Here is a 25857-nt window from a genome sequence, read left to right as displayed (position 1 = left end):
GAACCTGTTTTTCTCTTTTATTCTCATCTTTTATTTTTACATTAAAATTTTGCAAATATCAACTCAACCAATTCATGCTTATTTCCAACACGGTGCTTAATACGTTTTCAAGAATAATAACAACAGTGGAAAATGTACCAGACTGTCAAAACAGCAGGAGTTTGATTTTAATCACAAATATTCAAAATCGTATTCTTAATCTCAGACAAACTGTTTTTTTGATCAGTTGCAGATCGGCGGTATTATTCAGCTTTAATTTGCCTCCAAGGTCTTCACATGAAAACTTGTGAAAAACATTCATGTAAAATGAGCTGGGATAGTAATAGTAACAAACAAATTGATGAAAAAAAATCATAAAATCAGTGCGACAAAGGCTGAACAGTGAGAAAAAAAACAACAATTTTCCTGTTGCATTCAGGATCAACATCATCGAAATCGAGCTCAACTTCAGAAATTCAGGCAGGTGAATTTCACAGTGGTTTTGTAGTAGTTTGTAGTTGTAGTAGGTGAACTTAGAAGAAGCATCCTCTTTAACAGCAACAGTTTTGACTGTCAGTTGTCAGAATATTTCAAGTGCAGGAGTGGAAACATGGCCGTCTTGATGAAGGCAAATAACTAAAAACATGCGGATGCTATGCTAACAGACTGAGGCTATGCTAGTGTAGCCGATGTTATCTGGCCCTCTGAGTTGCGCCCAGGTGGTGTTTGAACCCTGCTCTCCCGCACCGTGGGCGACGATGCAAACCGTTTTGCCAAGAGGTCAATGACCGCTTGGCAGTCTGGTTTTCACGGTTCCAGTGTGCCTTTCCAAAGGGCCGCCATTCTGAACATTTACTTTCATTATTTTTGAAAAAGGGGCGCCATTCCGAACCTGAAAACAGGTCTGCCATTTCGAAAGGTTGGGTAAAACATGTTACGTGTGTGTCGCGGTAGTATACAGTGGGTAGAGCAGTTACCTTCGGCATGGGTGACTAGGGTTCGAAACCCGGGAGGTGCGCATGCTGGTACCCTTTTTCGGTGCTGCGAATAGTCGCAAAGTGCCGAGAAGCTGAGACAGTTTCTTTTTTTTTAACTGATTGTGTCGTGCCCTGCAGCAGTCGTTTTAGGGCCTGGTCTATTTCGCGTCAAGCCGGGCGGTAAGTCAAACAAAGAAACACAAGAGAATCTGGTCAATTTTCACAATAAAACACCGCGATTGACACCTTTGGAATGGCGGCCCCTCTGAAATTCGGAATGACGGACCTTCGGAATGGCGCTCCTTCGGAATGGGGGCCGGTTTGTACGTCCGCGGACCTTCTGTTACACTAGCAGGTTCCAGGCTAAAGAATAGGCTAGTAGCAGGTTGGAGCTAATTAGCATCACTATTGTACAGTATGGTGTAATAAATGGATGCTAGCTACAGAGCTACAATGCAAATGCCCAATATAAGTCCAAGGCAAACAGATGAAGACTTCCTCCTGTGTTGGAGGCCGTGAGCAGCAGGACAAAGCTGCTGCCGTTAGCTTCCCTCCTCTGGAGTTCACAGAACACTTTGTGATCTGAGCGACTGATGATTGATGACTGATTGGTTTCTGATCGGCGCAGCCCCAGCCCAGACGGCTCTCGGCCGCCTCTCGACACAAACTAATTAGAGCAGAATTAAATTTAGCTCAATGAGACAACAGTGTTTTGGGCTGAGTTCGGTGCCAGATGGAGGATTCAGCTCATTATCATGTCTGTGGGGACGAGTGGAGGACAGGTGGAGCGACTCTCCGAGATTCACTCTAAATATAGTTTATCCGTCTTTTTCTGCTGCTACTGTTCACAAGATGAGAGTCTTGTATCAGAGTGGTTTTAATTTGGTAGAGAAGGATTAAATCAGGGACAATGAGTGAGAGACATTAAACTGTAGCTACAGATTAGTTACTAAAATGATCACGGGTGTTGTTTCTATCCAAGTTTTGGTGAAGTGCAAAGAATAAACAAACGTACTCAGGAAGGACTTAGAGGGAAGGGCAAGGGGTTCACATCATCGTTGTTTTTCTGAAGACAACAACATAAAAGAAGGGATTTCAAACGTAGATTAAACGGTGTTCAGAATCAGAATCAGAAAACCTTTATTGTCCCCTGCAAAAAGAAGTGGACATTTTTCTTTGATGTGTGCATAAAAGCAACATAAGTTAAGAAAAACACAGTTTAACATAACATAAAACAAACAGCAGATAGATACAGAATAGCACAGATTTAAATACAGAGTGTTGAAAACCAAACCCACAGATGAGTCCAATTAACAAGTAAATATGGTATATGCAGATAAAATCCATTTTGCAATTTGTTCACATTTAGAGCCAAAAAAACAAAACAAATATGTAACTCCTAAAATTGAAATAAACAAACCAATGAACCAATGGAGGAACATCATATTAGTCAAATATTAACTTAACATCTGGACCTATTAGCTACAGAAATTAACCACAGTAATTGACCATGATTACTGTGATAATTAAAATTTATATGCTAATATTAACCGATGGGCATTTCTAATGTGATATAGGATGAAATCAGAAGTTAATTCCTGCCTTATGGCCCATAATAACCTTGACTGGGACATGTCGGTCCACACCTTTGGTCGCCATGACATCTACAATCTTCAGCTTCAGCTACTGAAACTCCTCTCACCAACTCACGCAGACACCGAGACCAGAACTTCCCATGAGTCTCTGCACCTGTGATGTCTCTTCAACATTGTACTTGACAGTTTATTCTTCACTTTACAAACACACAAACAGCCGACAGCGACAGAACCGTCTCAGTTCCTTCACCTTGAAGTCGTGTGCGTCATTCGCTTTTCTCTCCTTCCTCCTGCAGGATGATGATGATGATGATGATGCATCATCTGCAGGACTGTGTGTAAATCTGAAGCTTCATGAAAATAATGCACATGAGAAATGGTTGTTTATCCGTTGAAAACAAAGTGCAGGTTGAGAGGCGTTCAGGTGCTCTGCAGGCCGTTTACTCTCCCGTGGCTTCAGTCTGTCTCAGCGTCTCCGTCTCTTCATGTGGCCCCCACACCGACTCCATGATGTTGAGTTCAGGGCTCTGTGGGGGCCCGGCCATCTGCTGCAGGGGCCCCTGTTCTTCTTGTCTCTGTAGATCACTCTGAAGCACACACATACACAGAGCTAATTGGGGACCAATCAGACAGTTTCTCCCTGATGGTTTCAGGTGGAGGATGAAAATCTGAAGAGTTTTCCTCAGTGCTGAATGTGAACAGACCAGTGTGGTGGTTACTGTTGTTGTTGGGTCAGTACCAGTTTGTCCAATACACATGTAACGTAGAGCAACACAAAGCACATACCAGTAGCGTCCACTGCATCAATATTTTAGCCTGTCGTGTGAGTTATTACCAAGATGAAGCAGAGTTATCCCTTGATTTGTTTCTCTATTGGTCTGTTTATTCTTAAAGGGATAGTTCAACATTTTGGCAAATTGGCCCATTGCCATAATCCCTATAGTCATAGCATTAGGTTCGTTACCTTTATTTGTCGGTGCGAGCTAATTTTAGAACGGCGGAGCAGAGCCGTGAGCTGCTCAGAGCTACGCTACGGAGGCTCATGGGATTTCTTGGTTTCCCTCATCAAACTCATCAAATACACAATCCAACAACTCCACAACGCTCTGGTGGACAAGTTGTGACCTGCACATTCACCACGCTATGAGATAATAACACAACGTTACCAGACAGAGTTGTTTTAGAGGGAAATACAGAGACTGCTTGCTGAAAAACTGTCCCTGAAGGCAACGCGCGTCAGCTTTTGCATGAATTTCCCTCTAAAACACAACTTGTCGACCAGAGTGTTTTGGAGTTGTTGGATTGTGTATTTGATGAGTTTGATGAGGGAAACCAAGAAATCCCATGAGCCTCCGTAGCGTAGCTCTGAGCAGCTCACGGCTCTGCTCCGCTGTTCTAAAAATAGCTTGCACCGACAATTAAAGGTAACGAACCTACTGCTATGACTATAGGGATTATGGCAATGGGCCAATTTGCCAAAATGTTGAACTATCCCTTTAAGGCAGGATGAGACGACATGAATTCAGGACGTTTTTTTCGTGGCCGGCAAATTTCCAGCACCAGGCCTGATTATAACCGTCAGTGTAACATATAGCGATTTTGGATTTAAGGCACGGTACGATGTTGTACAACCCCCATGACAGAAAGTCTAGCATTAGCACAATTTTTTTTAGATTTCTTTGCCTAGTTTGACATCTCCTACAACGTGAACCTTGATTTTGACCAATAGGATGACAGAGCACTCTGATGCATCTTTACAAACAATGAAGCTCGCTTTAGCTCCACAACAGTTTTTCACTTCCTTTTCTTTTTCGATCGCTATAGCATCACATACAACGCTGCATATCCATGATTGACAGTTTTTTGGGACGCCTCCCCTATGAACTCATGCAGGGTCGTGATCGATGATTGATTGGGGTTGTGCTTGTAGTTCTCATAAACTCTGGTTCTTCTCACCTCATCCTTCCTGTCATCATCTTTTTGAAGCAGAATCTCGAAGCCGTCAGAGTCAAATTAAATCATTTTCCCACTGGCCTGGGAATTTTTTCTTGTTTCCGTATCTTTCTGTGTGTTTGCACCTCTCCGGGCAAAACTGGTCTGTAGATCAAGGAGAGCATCAGAGACGGTGATGTTTCCACTCTGACAGCTGATACCATCTCCCTGAGCCGCTCCACTCCGCTGATAAACACTGACGGATACTGAACCTCTGAGCTGCGGCTGTTTTTTTCTTACACAATCTTTGAAAAAAAATCTGAGGAACTGAAGCGTTCTCTGATCTAATGAGGACCAGCGATGGCCGCCAGCGGTTTCACTTTCCCCCTCCGGTTATTTTTGAACCTGACAGAGCAGATTCAGAGACGGGAGGAGGAGGAAGGAGGAAGGTTACGTCACCTGACCCCGAACAGACATCGGCGGTGAGACATTCAGGCGTTGCACTCCTTATGCAGGAAGACTCAGCTTTTTGGGGATTTTTACGTTTCACTCAGAAGAACATTTCCCCAGTTTGATTTTAAAACAGAGAGGACTGTTTGTTTTAAAGCCCCCGGGCGTCCACTCTGCAAACACAACCAACACCTCCGGCCTCATTATTCACCGTTGTGTCTTCTGTTGCTGTGAAGATCTGATGTTCCGTGAAATTACAGCAGGTGAATCAATAAACACCTGTACAGCCAGCAAACATTTACAATTCAAATGCGTCTGTTTTTATTCATTAATGTGCCAGTTGATTTATTCAGTGAAATCAAACAAACAGAAACAGGAACGTTTAAAAAAAATACATCTTTAAATGGGAGAAACAACCGAATATATCAATAAACAATATTTCTCTTAAGGTGAGGTACTGAAAGGAGCTGGAGTAAAAATACGATTACTGAACTTTTAAATGGTGATTATACGAAATGCTCCTGTGTTTTTAATAATAAATAGTGTATAATACATTATGTATGATACATTTCAATAATATATTGAGGCACTGAAAGTAGTTGAAGTGAATAATTAATGAATGTTTAAATGGTTGAAATAAAAGTAAACATTTGAAAATGTTTAATGGTCAATTGAGTATAATACATTTTGTATTGCAATAATGGTTTAGCAGAAATTGAGGGACTGAAATAATGGTAGTTGAAATAGAGTTACTGGATGTTTAAATAGTAGAAGTTAGTTTTTAATTATACATAATGTTGAGGCACTGAAAGTAGTTGGAGTGGGAATTAAGATACGATTACTGAACGCTAAAATGCTGATGATGTGAAAGTCTTCAATGTTTTTAATCTTAGATTGTGTATAATACATTATGTATGACACATATTAATAATACATTTTACCAGAATTCGAGATATTGAAAGTAGTTGGAGCAGTATGATAGAATTACTTCATGTTTAAATATTAGTTAAGTTAAATTAGAAATGTTTTTAATGATACATTTTGATTAATACATTATGCATTATGATAAATTTAAGCAGAGATTGAGTTACTGAAAGTTAATTGAAGTTAGGAAAGTGTTTTTAATTATACAATATGTATGATGATGATAATTAAAGGTAATTAACCTACTGCTATGACTATAGAGATTATGGCAATGGGCGAATTTGCCAAAATGTTGAACTATCCCTTTAAATGAATTGAAATGGTGTTTAAAGTCATGGTTTAAAAAAAAGTCAAACAGACTCTTCAGTTTAATGTCATTTTTTGTGTAAACTTTGAGTGAAGCTAAAAATTGTTGGAATTAAAGTAATTTCTCTGAGAACTTGAAGTGTTAAAGTTTAGACGGTGTTGAAACGACTTAAAGGAAATGACTCAGTGAAGTTGAAACAGCAGTGAAGAGCTGGAAAAAGTAGAAATGTGATTTCAGTCTAAGTGAAATCTGATCAAAGGAAAAAAGTGAAAGACGTCCGTGGAAGTGTTGATTGAAGTGTAATCACTGAAAACAGCTGGAGCCAATTTCAGCTGTGGAGAAAGCTTTATCACTTACTGAAGTCGAGGCGTCGGTTGGAGAATAAGTGAAACTGAAGTCTGAAGTGAGTGAAGAGTGAAGGACAAGCACTGAAAGAAGTTCAAATATAAAGTGGTGGTTTAAGTTTTGATGTAAACAAAAGTTTAAACCTCCTTATATAGATATAGATATTCCTGCATAAATTTAACCCATAGTCTAACGTGCCATGAGAGAGTAGAACCCCACAGTAGGATCGAGCACGCACATCCAAAGTGTTACAGGTGCAGGACTAACAAACAAACAGACTTTTAGACTAGAAAAAGGGGTTAAGTCCACACACTGTTGTAGCTCCTCAAATATTTATTGTAGGCTATAAGATCAATGTTTCGACGCCCCACCTCCCCTTCCAGAGATCGGAGCAACTTCAGCACAGACAGCAAGTTAGCAAAACACTGCTGTCTTTGTAGCCACGAGCTAACCACCATCAAAAAAGCCGCTCATAGCTACAAATAATGCTCAGAGCAGCACCAGACTTCATCAACAGTACAAACAGGGTCCCAGCCCATAATACGAGGCAGCAAACACCTGCTAGCTTTGCCTGGTTTCTATTGAAAAGAGACCAAAACACAACTCACCCACTCTCCTCCAGCCGCTTGCTACTGATGCAGAAGCCCGATTACCGAGTGAGTGCAGTAGAAGAGTAAAGGAGTCCAGTGACGTTTAGTTTCAAAAATGCAGCAGCTTTTCTGACTGTGATAGTTTGACCAACTCAACTCGTTCGTTTCCCTGTCAACACTCGCAAGTTATTGTCAGAAACAGAGAGGAACACTGATGCACTCGGTAATCGACTCGTCAGGGCTTCCCCACAACTACCACCGGCTGGAGGAGAGTGGGTGAGTTGTGTTTTCGTCTCTTTTCACTAGAAACCAGGCAAAGCTAGCAGGTATTTGATGACTCATATTATGGGATGGGATCCTGTTTGTACTGTTGATGAAGTTCGGTGCTGTTCTGAGCATTATTTGTAGCTATGAGTGGCTTTTTTGATGGTGGTTGGCTCGTGGCTCCATAGACAGCAGTGTTTTTCTATCGTGCCTTGGCTTAGTTGAAGTCGCTACAACTGGAGAAGTTTGCGGTCGGCAAACTTAATCTCTGGAGGGGGGTTCTACCGGGTCTGACGGTGCGTTAGAGCATGAGTTACATTTACACCGGATTATCCCTTTAAAAAGGCAGGTCAGACACTGAAAGGAGTTGAAAGGTCAAAATCCCTTTCCCTTTCAAAATAAAATCCATAGTCTTATGGATCAGACCAGGTGGGAAACGAGCTCTCGGTTCTTTTCCATGAGATGTTTTATTTTTCTTCCTTTTTTTTGTTTCACACTCAACTCAACCTCGGCCAAAAAAACTTCACTCTCTCAGGAGAAACTTATTCAATTCAAACTTCTCACACAAAACTTTCAACACTGTGCAGATTTATTCAGAAACATTTTCTTGTTCCATCCAGCAGCCGAAGCTGCTCCAGGTTTATGCGCATTTTTATTTTCATCAGGAAAAAAAAAAAAGAAAGAAAGTTGAATTCTGCTATAATGTTATATCTCTACAATAATAGCACAGGGATCATTTCCTGGAGTTTCATCATCACCATCATCATCACCATCATCATCATCATCATCATTTCTCCGACACACACACACACACACACACACACACACACAGCGGCTGGAGGTGGAAATAACAACAGGACTCTGTCAGAGGGATGTCAATTTCATTAATAACAACGTGTTTGTATGTGTATGTTATGTCTATGTGTGTGTGTGTGTGTGTGTGTGTGTGTGTGTGTGTGTGTGTGTGTGTGTGTGTGTGTGTGTGTGTGTGTGTGTGTGTGTGTGTGTGTGTGTGTGTGTGTGTGTGTGTGTGTGTGTGTGTGTGTGTGTGTGTGTGTGTGTGTGTGTGTGTGACTGATCCAGAGTCAGATCTTCTCCTCTTGATCATTCCAACATCAAACAGATGCAGATTCTCTGCTGTCAGCCTGCAGACAGTCTGAGCCTCCTCCTGCTCCTTTAACCTTCACTCACTCAGCTGCTCGGTGCTAATTAAAGGTTGAGGTTGAGGTTATGGACGAGTGGGCGCTTAGTTTATCTTTAAAAATGATAATAATAAACAACATTAATGACATTAACCCCTCACATGCTGGAGCCTCCTGCACCCTGATAAAGGAAAACCTGTTGGTTAGATCCAGAAATGGACCAAAACAATCAAATGAAACAAAGGAAATGAATTATTTCAGATTAAAAATGAAATTAGACGCAATATTATTAATATGTCTATTAATCAGTTAAAACAGAGAGACTTTCAGTGTCCTGCCCAGAGTTCATCTCAAAACTACGGTGTCCCAGAAGCTAAAAAAAACACAAAATTCAAATCAGGAGTAGTATTGTATCTATGGAAATGAAATATTTCCCAGTTGTAGAGGTGAATTCATGCAAAACTGGTGATGCACGTTGCCTTCAGGGACAGTTTTTCATCAAGCAGTCTCTGAATTTCCCTCTAAAACAACTCTGTGTGGTAACGTTGTGTTATTATCTCATAGCGCGGTGAATGTGCAGGTCACAACTTGTCCACCAGAGCGTTGTGGAGTTGTTGGATTGTGTATTTGATGAGTTTGATGAGGGAAACCAAGAAATCCCATGAGCCTCTGTAGCGTAGCTCTGAGCAGCTCACGGCTCTGCTCCACCGTTCTAAAAACAGCTTGTGGAGATGTTTCTGTTGTTCTGTAGTGTGGAGCTGTAGATCAGGAGAACGAGGGGCCGTGTGCCTCCGGTGACGGTGCGTTTAGGTGCTGATGAGGAGGCGGGAAACGTCGGTCTCAGCCGAAGGCCTCCATTAAATCTCCTTGTTAAACACGGCTGTGGAGCAGAGCCGAGTATTGATCTCTGCTCATCTTCTTCTGTCGGCGGCTCGCGGCTGCAGTCGATGAAGACGAGCTCAACCTCGTCCTCGTCCTCCTCGCTGTAATTAACTCATCACACACTCGTCAGACTCTCAGCGCGTTATTGATCCACTTGAATGTCAAGTTATGGAGTGAAATTGAAATGATCTCCTGTACCTGAACACAACGCTCAGACAGAGGAGAGGAGAGGAGACCCAGAGATAATCAGACTCACGTCCAAACTGTAGCGAACCTGAACTAATCATCTGATCTTTACTGCGCTCACTCGCTGACATTTACAGCAGCAGCAGCAGCGGTCGGTCAGTCGGTCGGTCGGTCGGTCGGCTGAGTCCTGGCTGAGTGTCGGCTGCAGCTGAGGCCGACAGAGAGACAGAGAGACAGAGAGAGAGGAAGGGAGAGGGTGAAGCCAGAGAGTGAATAACAAACACATGAGAGGCTGCAGGGCCCTGAACGCAGCACCGTTCAGCAGCCTGAGCAGAACCAGACTGCAATGTTTCATATATTAACTTCCTGTCGTCCTGCTGGGTCAAACTGACCCAATCTGTTCCCTTCCTCCATCTTTCCTTCTTCCCTTCTTTCTTTCCACAATCCTTTTTTCCTTCTTTCTTTCTTTCCTTCCTTCCTTCCCTTCGTCCTTACCTCTTCTTCCTACCTCTTTTGATCCAATTGACCTGATCTGTTCCCTCCCTCCATCTTTCTTTCCTTTCCGTCCCTTTTCCCTTCCTTCTTTCCACGATCCCTTTTCCCTTCCTTCTTTCCCTTCTTCCTTCCTTGAAAAAATATGTTCCCTTCCTCCATCTTTCTTTCCTTCCTTTTTCCCTTCCTTCTTTACACAATCCTTCCTTCCTTCCCTTCGTCCTTACTTCTTCCTTCCTTTTTGACAATCCTTTTCCCTTCTTTCTTTCCTTCCTCCCTTCCTTTCTTCCTTCCTTCCTTCCTCTTTTGATCCAGTTGACCTGATCTGTTCCCTATCCCTCTATCTTTATTTCCTTCCCTTTCCCTTCCTTCTTTCCACAATCCCTTTTCCCTTCCTTCCTTCCTTCCTTTCTTCCTTCCCTTCGTCCTTACTTCTTCCTTCCTTTTTGACCCAATCTGTTTTCTCCCTCCTTCTATCTTTCCTTCCTTTTTCCCCTTCCTTCTTTCCTCCCATCTTTCCCTTTGTCCTTCCTTCCTTACTTCTTTCCCTTCGCCCTTCCTTCCTTTCTTCCTTGACCACAGGAGGGTGAATTAACCTTCCATTAACAATATTTTACATTCATATGTAGATCTGCAGGCGGCCGTAGATAGGAGCCATTGTTTTCCCATGATTCCCTTGTGTTCCCACTCAATTAAAACCTCACAAACTGAGACTTTATTACTGTTTATTAACTCAGACGACAGTTTGATTAATGAACATGACGAGGTCAGAACTTTAAACAGTTAGTGAAAGGAACTAATTTATGTTATAGTTTAAAAATTCATGTCAGTTTCTTTACTTTTATGAGTTTAATTATAGGATAATGAGGATGGTGTAATTATGAAGTGAGTCATGCAGACAAAGCATGCAGACAGTAATAATAATCAGTATTGTAGAAACACATAAATAATTAGTGGGAGTGACGTGTGGCTGCAGATTAGAAGAGACGCTGCTGTTTGACATGTTTGTTTATAACCACACTGAATTATTTAATGGTGAAAATCTAATTTGTTTCATTTGTTTGTTAAATAAAGGGTTATTTCACAGATTCATTCTCTGACCGATAATCCGATGACGACAACACCGGCTTTGTTTGTTTGTTTGAGTTGACGAACGACACAAAAACCGTTCAGTCGACGTCTTTTCATTTATTCAGTTTATTCTGCTTCTCCTATAAAATAAAACATAAACCCACAGTGTGTGCGTGCGTGTGTGTGTGTGTGTGTGTGTGTGTGTGTGTGTGTGTGTGTGTGTGTGTGTGTGTGTGTGTGTGTGTGTGTGTGTGTGTGTGTGTGTGTGTGTGAGCGAGCAGGGATCAGCTTCGCTCTGCTGCTTTATGAGCCTCAGACCTGTTGAGAGGAAGTCGATACTAAGCGCCTCAGGAACCTCAAGAGTCAGGAATCAAACCTGAGATCGTCTCATCATCGTCTGCTGATAAAGATCTCACTGTCGTAGTATAAAATACCCTCTGGAGCCAGAGGAGGCACTAGACTTTTTCATTGTTTGTCATTTTTTACCGACAGGGTCATAATCTGTTTTGATCTGATCCGGTTGGTTCTGGTTTCACACCAAAGAACTGTTGACATAGTGGTGTCCTGTCCTACGTATGCTGCAAGTTTATTTGTCATATACATTAAAAAGTACAATGTACAGTCAATGCAGTGTATAATAGTGCAATAAAAAAACAATAACAACAGTAACAACATATGATAAAAACAATGGCAAAATAAAAATGAGAGCAATACACAATAAAAGGCACCAATAAGTCAATCAATAGTCCCCACCTTCCACAGTCATTTAGAAAGTCCTATTCAGTCGTCTGACCTCCTCTCTGAGGGGCGAGGTCCCAGCTCTGATGCTCTGTAGACACTTCCCTGAGGGGAAATAGGAAACACTGATTGGTTTGTGCGTATGACGTAGTCGCAAAGTCACCAGAGCTCCTCAGATTAGCTCGTTAGCAAAGTAGCAATCTAGGAAAATGAATGACCACCAATAATTATCCTGTTAATGTTGCCGGTCAGCAGCATCAGCACCATCAGGCCCAACATGGAGCCTAGTTCAGATTGAGATGTGGAGGATTTATCGTAGCTGGCAGAAGACGACTGTAGCTCTGCTGAGTCCTGGCTCCACGTCTAAATACGTGTGTAGGCTAACGTGTTGAGGCTAACCACCGCTACTTCCTGTTAACTCATTGAGTGCCGCGCTCCTTTCCAAAGTTTTAGTCAAGTGTACCGGCAATTTAGACCATTTTTGACTTTTTATGTAGAGCCATAGTGTATTCTATATTATTGCCCTCAACACATACTGTGGCCCATTTGAAAGGTTTCACTTAATGCTTCAAATGACCACAAACCGTTTGTTTCTACGTGCCTCCGTTCCTGAGAAAAGTCAAGCTAAACATGGCTGGGTTTCACCAAAATCCCTCCTTTTTTTCTAGAAAAGGAGATAGAGCGTCTTTTATGAAAGGTGCGCTGTTTGTGTCTGTCGCTCTTCTCACACTCGCATTTCTGGATCAAAGGGCTCGTGTAAGATAAATATATACAACAATTGTTGTTCTATTCACAAAACCACCAGCGGGGGCGGGGGGGGCGCCACTAAACAACAATAACACAGACGCGCCGTGCCGTGTCACAGCCTCTCGCCGCGGAGCGTGAGGGTCAGTCGGCCACAGCGGCTCCGGAACATCGGTCCCACCGGTGGTCGCGGTCCGTCTGTGGTACGGGTCGGTGCCGGCGGCCTGCTTTGGCCCAGAGACCATCAGATTTTACCGCGGGAGGACTTTGGGGAGGACACGGTGTTGCTCGAGGTGAAGACCGGGCGGGACAGTCGGCTGAGAGCTTCCTGTTTCTGCTCCGAGCTGCTGCAGCAGCGCGGGTGAGAGCAGAGCAGCTGCTGCAACCACATGCAGAACTCCGTTTGCAGAAGCCGAGTTATGATAAAAACTTCCAGATCATGAGCTGTCATGTGACTTTGACCGTCATCTATTTCAGTTCTCCTCGTCGTAGAGTCCCCAAATTTACATATAATGTGTATTAAAGTGTCTATTTTCATAATTTAAAAAAAAAGCAAAAAACGAAAAATCTCGTTTTTGGCACTCAACGCATGGGGACGAATAACGAGAAATTACGTGGTTGGCACTCAATGAGTTAAAGATACCTCTGTGGAAATGTAATATTGCTCGTTGTTGATGAATAATGAAATGGAGACGTTTGTCAGCCAACAAGTTTTTATTTCCTTGCTAAGAAATGTCAGTCCTCACCCGAATGGTGATGGTAAAGAAAAGACCCGCAGCTTGGGGAGACATAAACATTAATGCCTAAGGAAGGCCCCTAGGGTGTGTTGCATTCCTTTATCTGCTGCATGGAGCAGCATGGTGTGTTTCACACTTACGGTGTCCTGCAGGGTTTTGTATCATAACGTAATGGAACGAGACCAAGTTGTTTTAGAGGTGCAAAGACTGCTTGCTCGAAAAACTGCCCCTGACAGGAATATCAGCGGTTTTGCATGAATTTCCCTCTAAAACAACTCTGTGTGGTAACGTTGTGTTATTATCTCATAGCGTGGTGAATGTGCAGGTCACAACTTGTCCACCAGAGCGTTGTGGAGTTGTTGGATTGTGTATTTGATGAGTTTGATGAGGGAAACCAAGAAATCCCATAATGAGCCTCCGTAGCGTAGCTCTGAGCAGCTCACGGCTCTGCTCCGCCGTTCTAAAAATAGCTTGCACCGACAATTAAAGGTAACGAACCTACTGCTATGACTATAGGGATTATGGCAATGGGCCAATTTGACAAAATGTTGAACTATCCCTTTAAAATGGCCAATGGTCAGAATATTCCCTGGCTGGAGGATCGTCTCTGCGTCTTTAAGAGGTGAAATCTTTCTTTGCCTGGATCAATAAAACATAAAAACTGTTCACACACAGAACGGAAAACAGATCAAACTCAAGCTGGAAGAAGTTTTTTGTGCCGTCACGATCGATCTCGATCTCGTTTAATTGCTTCGGTTTATTGTTCAATAATCAAGAGTCACCAAAGTCCCTGAAGGCATCGTCAGTGAGAGGGTTTCTACAGTCTGCTGTGATGATCAGAGTGACAGAGCTTTAAGTCTTAACTTGAAGTCAGACAGCGAGTGGGAAGCCAGTGAGGGATCAAACAGAAAAAGTTTCTGCTTCTTCTTTTTCTTTATTGAGAACTTGAGGAAATTTGGGGTTTTTTAAACAGATTCTTTGTCAGGAAATGGGATCCTTCTGCTCTGGAGTTACAGTACAAACCATCACAGGAAGTTGTTTCTGCTCGAGGTGAAGTTTGAACTTTAGTGGAAGAGAAAAGGGACAAATTTAAGAAAACATGGAGAAGACTTGAAGAAGCTGTGGGCGACAGATCAACAACATCTGTCGATCTCCACAAACACCAGAGCTCACGGTGCTGAAGAATCTGCTGTTTCATGATCCTATACACCTCTCTATACCTCTATACCTCTCTATACCTCTATATACCTCTATACCTCTCTATACCTCTCTCTATACCTCTCTATACCTCTATACCTCTATACCTCTATACATCTCTATACCTCTATACCTCTATACATCTCTATACCTCTATACCTCTCTATACCTCTATACCTCTCTATACCTCTATACCTCTCTATACCTCTCTTCTTTCTTCTCAGATTAAATATTTGCTGCTCCACTTTTCTCTCCGGCCTCGGCTGCTGCTCTCGCTCACTGTGGCCTTAAACCGTTGAGCTTTGATCAGACAGAGGAAGAAGAGGAGGAAGAGGAAGAGGAGGAGGTCACAGCCACAGGATTCAGCCTCCATTAACCTCCTGGACCTCCTCTTCCTCCTCCTCCTCCTCCTCTTCCTCCTCCTCCTCTGTCCGTCTCAAACTTCCCGGTTAAAGAGATTTAAAGTTCAAACTGAGACTTTTTTAGATCCGTGTCCCCAAAAAGAGTCTTAAACCAAAACCGTTACCCACAATGCACCTCTCGGCTCCTGGCGGTCTGTCTGTCTGAAGAAGATCTGGATCGCTTTAAGGAGCCATTGTTTATAATGAGTCGTGGTTATTATGGGATGGCGTGAACACAAGGTGCAGCAGATCTGCAGAGACCTGGAAGTTGTGAATGAGTTTTAGTTACTAACAGATCAGTAACCAATGAGATCAATGAAACATGAGAAGCAGAAAACCTCCTCCTCTTACTCATCTCCCCTCCTCTTCCTCACTTCCCTCCTCCTCTTCTTCCTCTTGCTCTCCTTCCTCCTCCTTTTCCTCACCTCCCTCTTCTTCCTTCCTCTCCTCCTCTTCCTCTTCTCCCTGCTCTTTCTATCTTCCTCCTCCTCCTCCTCCTCCTCCTCTTCCTCACCTCCCTCCCTCTTATCCTCCTCTTCATCATCTCCCTCCTCCTCCTCTTTCTCCCTCCCCTCCCTCTTCCTCCTCCTCTTCCTCACCTTCCTTTCTCCTCTTCTTCCACTTCCTCTACCTCACCTTCCTCCTCCTCTTCTTCCTCTCCTTCCTCCTCCTCTTCCTCGCCTCCCTCTTCCTCCTTCTTCTCCACCGCTTCCTCATCTCCCTCCTCTTCCTCTATCTCACCTTGCTCCTCCTCTTCCTCACCTCCTTTGTCTTCATCGTCCTCTCCTCTTCCTCATCTCCCCCTCCTCTTCTTCCTCTTCCTCACTCCCTCCTCCTCTTCCTCACCTCCTTCCTCCTCTTCTTCCTCTTCCTCTCCTTCCTCCTCCTCTTATTCCTCTTCCCCACCTCCCTCCTCCTCTTCCTCTTCCTCCTTCTTCTCCACCTCTTCCTCACCTCCCTCCTCTTCCTCTTCCCCCTCCTTCTCCCCCCTCCTTCTTCCTCCTCCTCTTCCTCGCCTCCATCCTCCTCCTCCTCTTCCTCCCTCCTCCTCACCTTCTTCCTTCCTCCTCCTCTTCCTCCCTCCTCCTCACCTTCTTCCTTCCTCCTCCTCTTCCTCCCCTCCCTTAACCAGCAGCTTGTGTCGGTGACGCCTCATCAATCACCTCAGAGCTTCTTCTTCTTCCTCTCGACTTCATGCTTCACTGTCTGTCCAACGTTTTCATAATGACTCTTTGATGCGTCGCTGCTGCTGCTCTGGCCTCATGTGTGTGTGTGTGTGTGTGTGTGTGTGTGTGTGTGTGTTGGGGGGTTCGGAGGAGGAAGAGGGTGAGTCTCCATCTGTCACCACATTCTCTCTCTCCTCCTTTCTGTCCGTCCTGGTGGCGGCGTCCCGTCGAGGATTCCCCACCGTCCCTGAGTTTGTCGCTCAGTCGGAGCAGTCGGGGCCGTTAACCCGGGGGCGGTTGCCATGGCAACGGCGACGACGACAGAACAGCATCCTCCAAAATCTGTGTCGGTGTTGGTCTATGGTTGTGTGTTTGAGGAGCGAGTGCACAGGTGTGTGTTGTTGTGACAGATGCTGCAGGGCGGAGAGAGGGAGCAGCAGGGTGTGTGTGTGTGTGTGTGTGTGTGTGTGTGTGTGTGTGTGTGGTTGAGCGAGCTTGACTCAGACTGCTCTTTCCCTCCCTCTCTCTCTCTCTCTCTGTGATAACCAACCTGGCTCCGTGTTTCCTCCTCTTCCCCCAAAACGACTTTTATCGACATCAACAGCGAACAACAAAACACACCTCAATGCTTCCTGTCGCAATCACACGCACACACACACACACACACACACACACACGGATTCTGCTCTCTGCCTCTTACCCACAATGCACTGGAGGTGGCCGCCTCAGTGGCAGCAGCTGCAGACGATGAGTTGCTTCCAGCTGGTTTAGTCGACGTCGGCTCCTCGCTGCAGCTGCTCACACCTGAGAAACTCACATTAATGTTCATGTCGGTTGTTTTATTTGCTCATTTTGTGATGTTTTAACAGTTACACAACACACAACACAAACCTGCTGAGATTTATCGCTATAGATGTAAAAGTTCACATCACCTGTCGCACAGAAAACCTTCTACTCCGACACCAGAGGCTGAGTTTCTCTTCACATCGGCTGAGGGAGTTCGTAGCAGCTGCTGCTGAACTGTTGCTCTGCTGTTTAATTAGTCTCAAGTTGTGCACAGTAAAAAACTGTGAGTGAGTCTACACCAGATGTTAGAGCACAGAGCTTCTTCATCAGGACGGTTACTGCCGAAATCGACCCAATCTACGGTGGCCCGGAGGGACCAACGCACTGCAGCTAGAAGGAAAACACATGCTACGAAGCCAGAAAACAACTTTATCAATTTGTTTTAAAGGTCCAGTGTGTAAAATGGAGGGAAAACTGTGACGTTCAGATTCTAGATCGCAGCACTCGCTCACACTCACAAAGTGACGGTGGCCTCCAAGGACAAAAAAACGTATGGGGAAATGGCGTCTTCCATGACTGGGAGTATTTTGGGAGCATGGAGCGATGAATTGAAGATATCTAAACCATGTCTTCTGTTTCCTCCTCCTTCTTCTTCATAGGTTTGTTTATCTTGAAAGTCTTGAAACGTGCTCTCTGATTGGTTGGATTTCCCATTCAGACTGCCATAAAAACATGGCAGCGCAAGATGGCGACACTCTCTAAAGCAAGACCCTTGAAGAAGAATTATAAGGCTAAGAAATCCAAACACATTTTATTTTATAGCGATTATACCCTACAATGATATATTCATGGGTAGTATATTCAGATTTTGCCAAACAACCTTGCCAGATATTAAACACTGGACCTTTAAATTTCAAATTCAAATTCAAAACCTTTATTTATAACTCGGGAGCCATTGAGGGAGACCCTCATTTTCAATGGGGCCGAGTGCACAATAACAGAAATCACAAAAGCAAGCAGAACAATTTACAATGAATCAGTCAAAGCAAGAACATGTCGTTTCATACTGTTGGGCAACAAGGTGCTTCAATCTGTTTAGGGAAGGTGAAAAAGCCAACTTCAAGGTGTTTTGCAATGCCTTCCAAGATCGTGCAAAACATAAAAACATTTCCCCCCACACTATCTTAACTATTAAACTTCTTTTCAATGCACCTGTTTGATTTCTTGCTAAGCTAACCGTAGCGACTCTATCTTTATCCGAAGCAGCTTCTCTCTCCTCGTCCAGATCCAGGTCTTTGAACGCCTCATTGTGTCACACAGACAGACAGACGGACGACAACACATCTATTGTCTCGTACCGGCTCTTAAATGCAGCACGGTGCCTAATGATGCGTTCAGGGTCATCAGGAGGAGGGAGCGTCTCTGCTCGGCTGCTGATCGCATTTTAAAGACGGAGATTATGGAGAGTTAATGATCATCCAGCTGTTTGTCCACCACTGGAAATACAGATTTACACACTGCAAATTCCAAGAATATTTATCTCATTTCTTGTCAAAACCAAACTCTTTTCACTTAAAATAAGACTCATCACCTAAAAATGAACTTGTTTTTAGATCATTTTCACTTGTTCCAAACACATTTTCACTTAAGTAGAAAAATCTGCCAGTGAAAGCAAGTTTTTTGTGCTTGTTATAAGGAAGAAAAACTTGTTCCACTATCAGATTTTCGTACTTATTTCAAGTAAAAAATATGCTTGAAAGGAGTAAAAAAGTGTCTTAAAAACAAGCTACTTTTTATATGATTGATTTATATTTCTTTATGGATCAATGTCTGATTGGTTGATGTGATGTCTCCTCAGATGTACATCCAGACGGCCACGCTCACCGTCTCCCTCAGCCTCAGCGCCTCCGTCTCCTTGGGGATGCTCTACATGCCGAAGGTCTACATCATCATCCTCCACCCGGAGCAGAACGTCCCCAAGCGCAAGCGCAGCTTCAAGGCCATCGTCACCGCCGCCACCATGACCAGCAAACTGTCGCAGCTGGCGGCCGAGCGGCCCAACGGCGAGGTGAAGACCGAGCTGTGTGAGGGCGTGGAGGCCAACGGTGAGTGTGGGGGAGGGGAGGGGCTCTGATTGGCTGACAGCTGCTGGTCTGGTTAAAGGGATAGTTCACCCAAAATTGAAATTTCACTCATTATCTACTCCCCCTCATCAGGACTAAGGGCTGGGAGAAGTTTCAGAGTCCTCCGTGGCTTCTCTGAGTTACAGGGGGTCTCGGCGTAGCAGTGCATGTCCATATAACGGTTGCAAATGGATACCAACTGTCTTCGTAACAAAAATCGTCAAATCGTCAAATTTGGACGAACCAGGGTCCGTCCTCTTCCCAGTTCGTCCAAATTTGACGAACTGGGAAGAGGAGCTTCGAGAAGCTTCCGCTACAAAACAAGCTTGAAATATAGACTTATTTAATTTTTTTCGGGACAATTTTGCATTTCGGGGCTTCAATACAAGACGGACATTACATACGAGCAGCATGGAGGTATTTGGATGTTTTTTGTTGTGTCTTTCCGTTACGAAGACCACACAACAGAACTTATTGGGGAAAATTGTTATCAAAAGCTCACTCTCTGGGCGATCTATCGTGGGCTCGGGGCAATTATAACCTTTCAAGAAGATTTTCAATCCAGCCGTTAAGTACGGCATTTTTTCAGGGAACTTTGTAGAGTAAATCCAATGTGATAACTCTATGATAATATGATTATTTGTTACATTTTATGAGAAAGACGTGTAGATTATATTACCAGGCCTCCATTTTGAGGCCTGATGTAAACAATGACGATCAATGAGATGCTCCGATTTCTTCTTCTTTTGTCAATTCTGTGATATTCAATTTCCGTTTTGTTTTTTCTTTTGTTTTTATACTCATATAACTATTAATCCATTCATGTGAGATCATTTCAGCATACATATTTTGATAGCCCAGGATTTCCTGAAAAAAGAAATGTTTATTACTTGACTGTACATGGAAGGGTTGAGATTATACAAGCATAGACAGAAAGACCAGGCAGGCAAAAAGTAGCAAAAAATGTCTTGGTGTTCTAATACAAAACATAATCAGAGAATTTAATATAAAGTCAAATATGAGTCAACTTCACAAAGTTTAATTTAGTTTTTGTAGTTAAAAACAACAAACAAACAGAATTTAATATCATATCATGATGAGATAAAGTCATTCTGTAGCTGTTTTAATGTTTATTTCATCAGTCAGAGCCTCATTAACTCTGTTTTTTTAATATAAACTGGTTGATTAAGTCACAGTCTGTGACCAGCTGTGGGAACGAGCCTCATGTTTCTCAGTGTGTGAGCTTCATGAAGCAGAACGATGGGAACACACAGGTGTGTTCATGAACGTGTCGGGTTTGATTTGTTCACAAAGCTTCACTCATGAATAGTCAGAGAGCTTTGATTGATTTCTGTCCCAGTTGGTACAGAAGGTTAGAAACTAATCAGACTCTTTCCCCCGACTCCGACTCCGTTCCAACTCAGTTTGACTTATCAAACAACAGTGCATCAAAAAGTCAATAAAATGAGTTAAAAATCTAAAACATTTAAGAAAAACTAAAACTAAGGTGAAAGAATTTCATACAAATCCACCATCCAATCAAAATCACATTGACGCAATCATCAACGATAAAGTGCTGATTGCAATATTGTTCATTTACAGATGATTAACCTTCAGAGGGGCATGTGTGGGTTTAAAGGGATAGTTCAACATTTTGGCAAATTGGCCTATAGCCATAATCCCTATAGTCATAGCAGTATAGGTTCGTTACAACAAGTTGTGCCCTGCACATTCACCACGCTATGAGATAATAACACAACGTTACCAGACAGAGTTGTTTTAGAGGGAAATTCATGCAAAACTGCTGATTTTTCGGCAAGCAGTCTCTGCATTTACCTCAAAAACAACTCGAGAGCGTTTTGGAGTTGTTGTATTGTGTATTTGATGAGTTTGATGAGGGAAACCAAGAAATCCCATAATGAGCCTCCGAAGCGTAGCTCTGAGCAGCTCACGGCTCTGCTCCGCCGTTCTAAAAACAGCTTGCACCGACAATTAAAGGTAACGAACCTACTGCTATGACTATAGGGATTATGGCAATGGGCCAATTTGCCGAAATGTTGAACTATCCCTTTAAAAATGAGCGCATAGAGCATAAAGTCTGTAGGAGAAACTGCAGCTGCAGAGATGATTTCCCTGAGTTACAGAACGACCTGAGGCCTGTACTGCGAAGGAGGCTCAACATACCTAGGCTTTGTGCTCAAGATGCAGCTCAACAAACCCTCAAGTCCGCAATCAGAGCTAAACGGTACCGTGACGGTGGTTATCAACTTAATTAGTCAAGTCCGGTTCTCAGCTTTGTGCTCTGTGCGCGTTCACATAAAAGGGGGCGTTTGACGTCATATTATTCTACTTCCGCACGAAATGGATCCACAACGGGCTGATTTCAGCCAAGACGAGTGCAATTGTTTTAATGGAGAGAGTATGAGCGATATTAAAAAAAAGCACGATCACAGCCTGAAGCAACAGTGTTGCTGCAAGGAGGCTGCTTTTAATATCTGACAGCTCTTGCGCTACTTTTAAATATGAAGCTTTATCCATATAAACTAGAGCAACATCAACTGTCATTTTAAATTGTGTTTTATATTGTTATATATTTCACTGATCGCAATTATAACGCAAGTGTGTGTTTTATTGGAAGCGAGGCTGGATAGGTTACAGTGAGGTTTTTTTTTAGGTGCTGTAGCTACAAGCAAATCTCATAAACAAAGACCTTTTTAAATGTGAAAACAGCGGAGACTTATTCAAGATTTGCGTTTGGGCAACACTGAAATATAACAGGCGGCACATCGGAATTAATTTATTCACGGCCACATTAAGTGAAATTATTAACTTTATCCATCTGATTATCTGTCCTGCTGCGAGCGAACAACTTCTATCAGTCGTGACTGATTGACTGTATATAAAAGTAAAATATAGGCTATAGTCTAATATATAATGAGCTCCTGACGCTCAGCTCAACGGGTGAGGAGGCGGAGACTCAGCGGAGACGCTCAGAGAAAGTCAACAGCAGCGTTTAGCTGATCTCTCCCTCCGTACAAACGCTCCGTTCTGATCCAGCTCCACTGGACTTTCAAAGTAAAGGTGCCGCCAGCTGTAAATGAGTTAAAATAGTGAAACAGCAGCGCTTTTATAGCCGGTTTTATGATTAAACTCTGAACATAACCTGGTCGGGACCAGGTTATGAGCTAAGCATAAGTTACCATGGTGATCTAGCCTCGTTAAAAGACAGCCACCTTCGCAGTACAGGAGAGGCTGGCTTTACACTCAACATACCTCGCTAACCCACTAAACTGGCTTCGCAGTACAGGCCTCTGGACCTCCTGCAGGTGGAGACAGGAGTCATGAACAAGAACAAACAAAAAGACACGAGCTGCAAATGTTGTTAACGATTGTGTCGACTGTAAGAGGAGGAGGAGGAGGAGGAAGAGTTCCTGTGTGAGTGGGAGCCAGGTTAATGAGGATGTAACAGGAAGTTGACGGGTTGGAGACGCCACCTGAGACCAGACGTGATGCAGCAGCTCCCAGTTCCACTTCAAAGCTGCTTCTCCGTCCGTCAGCAGAAAAGTGGAGGAGAGGAGGTCGGTTTGTTTACTCGTCGTCAGAGATGTGCTGACTGAACCGATCTGCTTTATCTAACGAGCAGCAGCAGCAGCAGCAGATCTCACGTCAGCGCCGCGCCAGGCTCAACCGCTTCGCTCCGTTTTATCTGCTGTGTGTGTGTGTGTGAGGGGGGAGAGAAGTCGCAAAGGAATAAAAGATTCAGTTGTTAGGAAAACCAGGAGGAAAACGTGTCAACACCTGCTGGAGACGTTGGAGTGTTAGTTTTGTAGTCAAGACCTTTTTAGCTGTTGTCTCTATAAGCAGAGGAAAGTACGGTGGCCCTGAGAGCTCAATGCACTGCAGCTTAAAGGGATAGTAGCATTTTTTTAAAGTGGGGTTGTATGATCTACAAATAGCCCCTAAGTACTTTAATTGCAGTAGAAGACTCTCTGCACTCCTCCCGTTAGCAACCAGCCCATAATAGCCCTGCCCAGAGATTTACAACATACATTGTTGTGAACAGACCCAAAGAAACGGCCTATTTTCACGGCCTTAAAGAGGTTTAAAAAATACACAGTTCCATTGTTCGCTATAATATAATTTTTTCCAGCCCTTCAAAGTTTAGTTTGGACCTAACCAACTCACGTATCCCTCCGGCCAGGGTAAGCGCCCGCCAATCAGCAGTTGGTTAGGTCCAAATAAAAAATGTGTTTTTCCTGCACTTTGAGGGGCTGGAAAAAAATATATTATAGCAAACAATGGAACTGTGTATTTTTTTCAGGTAAAACCTCTTTTAGGCCGTGAAAATAGGCCGTTTCTTTGGGTCTGTTCACAACACTGTATGTTGTAAATCTCTGGGCAGGGCTATTATGGGCTGGTGTTGCTAACGGGAGGAGTGCAGAGAGTCTTCTACTGCAATTAAAGTACTTAGGGGCTATTTGTAGATCATACAACCCCACTTGAGAAAATGCTACTATCCCTTTAAGGTGTTTTTTAAACTTTAAAGGTGTACAGAAAAGAAAATTGAATTTGAGCCCACTCTGGATCATAAAATTAATGTAATAACTCATCTTTCAGACGATGTAGGCCAAACTTTGTGCAAAATTCTATTTTTGAGTAAATCCGGGATGAAAGTGTGTATTTTTTTTTTCGCATTGGATAATGCAGGCGCACGGATTATACGTCAGCCTGTACACGATTCATCAGCCACTGATATTGGATCCGTCATCCGTCATTCAAACGTCTGAGACACGCACACACACACGGAGCTCGGTCTCGCCCCAAGCTTTGAATATCCCGCCCGCTCGATAACGACCAATCAAATTTGTTTTCCTTACTCGGGTAAACTCGTGTTGCAGCTCGTGACAACCCGGCGCGACAAACAGGACAAACGGCCATTTCTGTACACCTTTAAAAGTCTTGAACAACAAGTCCCAGCAGGTTCGTTACTTTTTACTGTCCCCTGGAAACACTTCTGAGAATTTGCAGCTCTTGTGTTGTCAAGCTTTTAATTTAATTTGATTTGATGTATTAATTCATGCCAGAAAGACGCACTGGAAAAGGAGCAGAATTTACATATCAGTTGAAAACTTTACAAAGTACAAACAAAAAACCATTTGTAGTTGAAGTTTCAAGGCAGCAGGCAAGGGAAGAAGAAGACTGAAGATGTTGTTGGAGTTTGCAGCACTTTTGTTTATTTGCGTGTGTTTTATAAAGCGTGTCGAGCTCTCAGGGCCACCGTAGGAAAGCTGATAAGGAGTTCATGGTCGGGACAGAAGACCTGAATCCTCTCCAGCTGCGTGTGTTTGTTTGTTTGTGAATCAACCAATCACAAACCATTGTGACTGAACTTCCATAAAGTCTGAAGTTCCAACTCTCTCACAAGAAAATAATGAAAGATTGAAACTGAAAGAGGAAGCCAACAGCGAGGTGCAGTACCTCCAACGGCCACTTGAGTCTGAATTGTGTGAAAAGGCTCAATTTCTATAAACCAACCAAACCGTTCCTCAGAAACCTGAGTTTTACCTTTATATACAGTTTATACTCAGGTGCAGGTGGTAAGCAGCTGATTCGGCTGTTGCTGTTCCTCCAATTAAAGTTTGGAAACGTTATTTCAATCAATCATTTCTTCCCTTTTATAATTCTAATTTATGTTATATTTTATACCATTGGAAAGCCTGATTAGTCACCTTTACAACGAGGTACAACTTGTAAGGATCGTGCATTTGTGGAATGAGCAGCACAGCTAAACGGGCGGGTAGCACCCAATATAAATGTGCCAAAATCCCCAACACAGAACTCGTCATCATTGAAGGCAACCTCAATGCAGTGAGATATCGGAATGAGATTCTGGCGTCAGTGGAAATTAGATTTCTCCAGGACCTGTTGGTATAAAATACAACACCAGCTGGTTTTATTAAAAGGGAGAAATGATTGGTTGTTTTTGAGGAGTTAAGATTCCCTAACTAAGGCTGTCTTCAGACCTGGCTTGTTTGGCGCCATTGTTCCGAAACAAGGAGCGTTTAACCCCAAAGATCGGTTCATTTGGGAAGATGTGAACACAGCAATGCAGGATAAAACAATCGCCAAAGAAGACGTGGTCTTACAGTATCGCTGCGCGCTTCCACTCGAGCCTTAAAGCCATGCGTTTGCAGTGAGAACGTATTCGACTCAGCAACCGACATAACTGACTGCTAAAGTTCCATGTTTTTTGGTAAATACGAAAATTTTATTAATGCATTTCTTTCTTTTTAAATGGTAAACTCCTCCTTCTTTCGGGTAAGATTTCTGACCAATGAGACAACAGATGGTTCGTGCATGGTGCAGCGGTGGACCAATGAGAACGCAAATGACCCAAAAGTAAAATGCAAGCCCCTAAATCGGAACAAGGCAAACAGGCCAAAGGTCTGAATACACTGTAAACCTGTTAAAGTGAGTTGAGTGAAAGTGAAAGTGAAAGTGTCACTTTCTTCTCTGTTTTCTCTTCAGTGCCACAGACAAAAACCACGTACGTCAGCTACACCAACCACGCCATGTGAAGCAGCCAACCATGATGATGACGTCCCTAACGAGGCGGTTTCTGTCGGTCGAGGACCTTCGAGGACCTTCGTCTGCTCCGGAACGATCTGAAGGAACAGGAACGACTGACAAACTGAACAAACACAACACTGTCTGTGGTGTTTTTTTATGTTTACAGACAGAAGGAAACGAAGCCCGAGCGGCGCCAAAGACCTGAAAACATCACGACTAAAAAAAAAAACCATCGGAGGACGCAGGAGATGGTCCTGGA

The 25857-nt window shown here is 43.3% G+C and overlaps 1 protein-coding gene across 1 annotated transcript in view; it reads left to right on the top strand.

Moving 5' to 3' along the window:
* The window catches only part of LOC310987564 (metabotropic glutamate receptor 8-like), a gene marked incomplete at both ends in the record, with an annotated part of 150026 nt that extends 124420 nt beyond the window's left edge, over positions 1–25606 (top strand). The window contains 2 exons of the mRNA XM_083973880.1: positions 18764–19010; positions 25557–25606. Of these exons, the coding sequence (XP_083830006.1) occupies positions 18764–19010; positions 25557–25606 (297 nt within the window). The remainder of the gene's footprint in view (positions 1–18763; positions 19011–25556) is intronic.
* Positions 25607–25857: the final 251 nt, after the last annotated feature.

This window comes from Trachurus trachurus, assembly GCF_905171665.1.
Source record: "Trachurus trachurus genome assembly, chromosome: 6".
In the NCBI taxonomy this organism is placed as follows: Eukaryota; Metazoa; Chordata; class Actinopteri; order Carangiformes; family Carangidae; genus Trachurus; species Trachurus trachurus.
The sequence above is the reverse complement of the archived record's forward strand: the minus strand, read 5'-3'. Positions and strand labels throughout refer to the sequence as shown.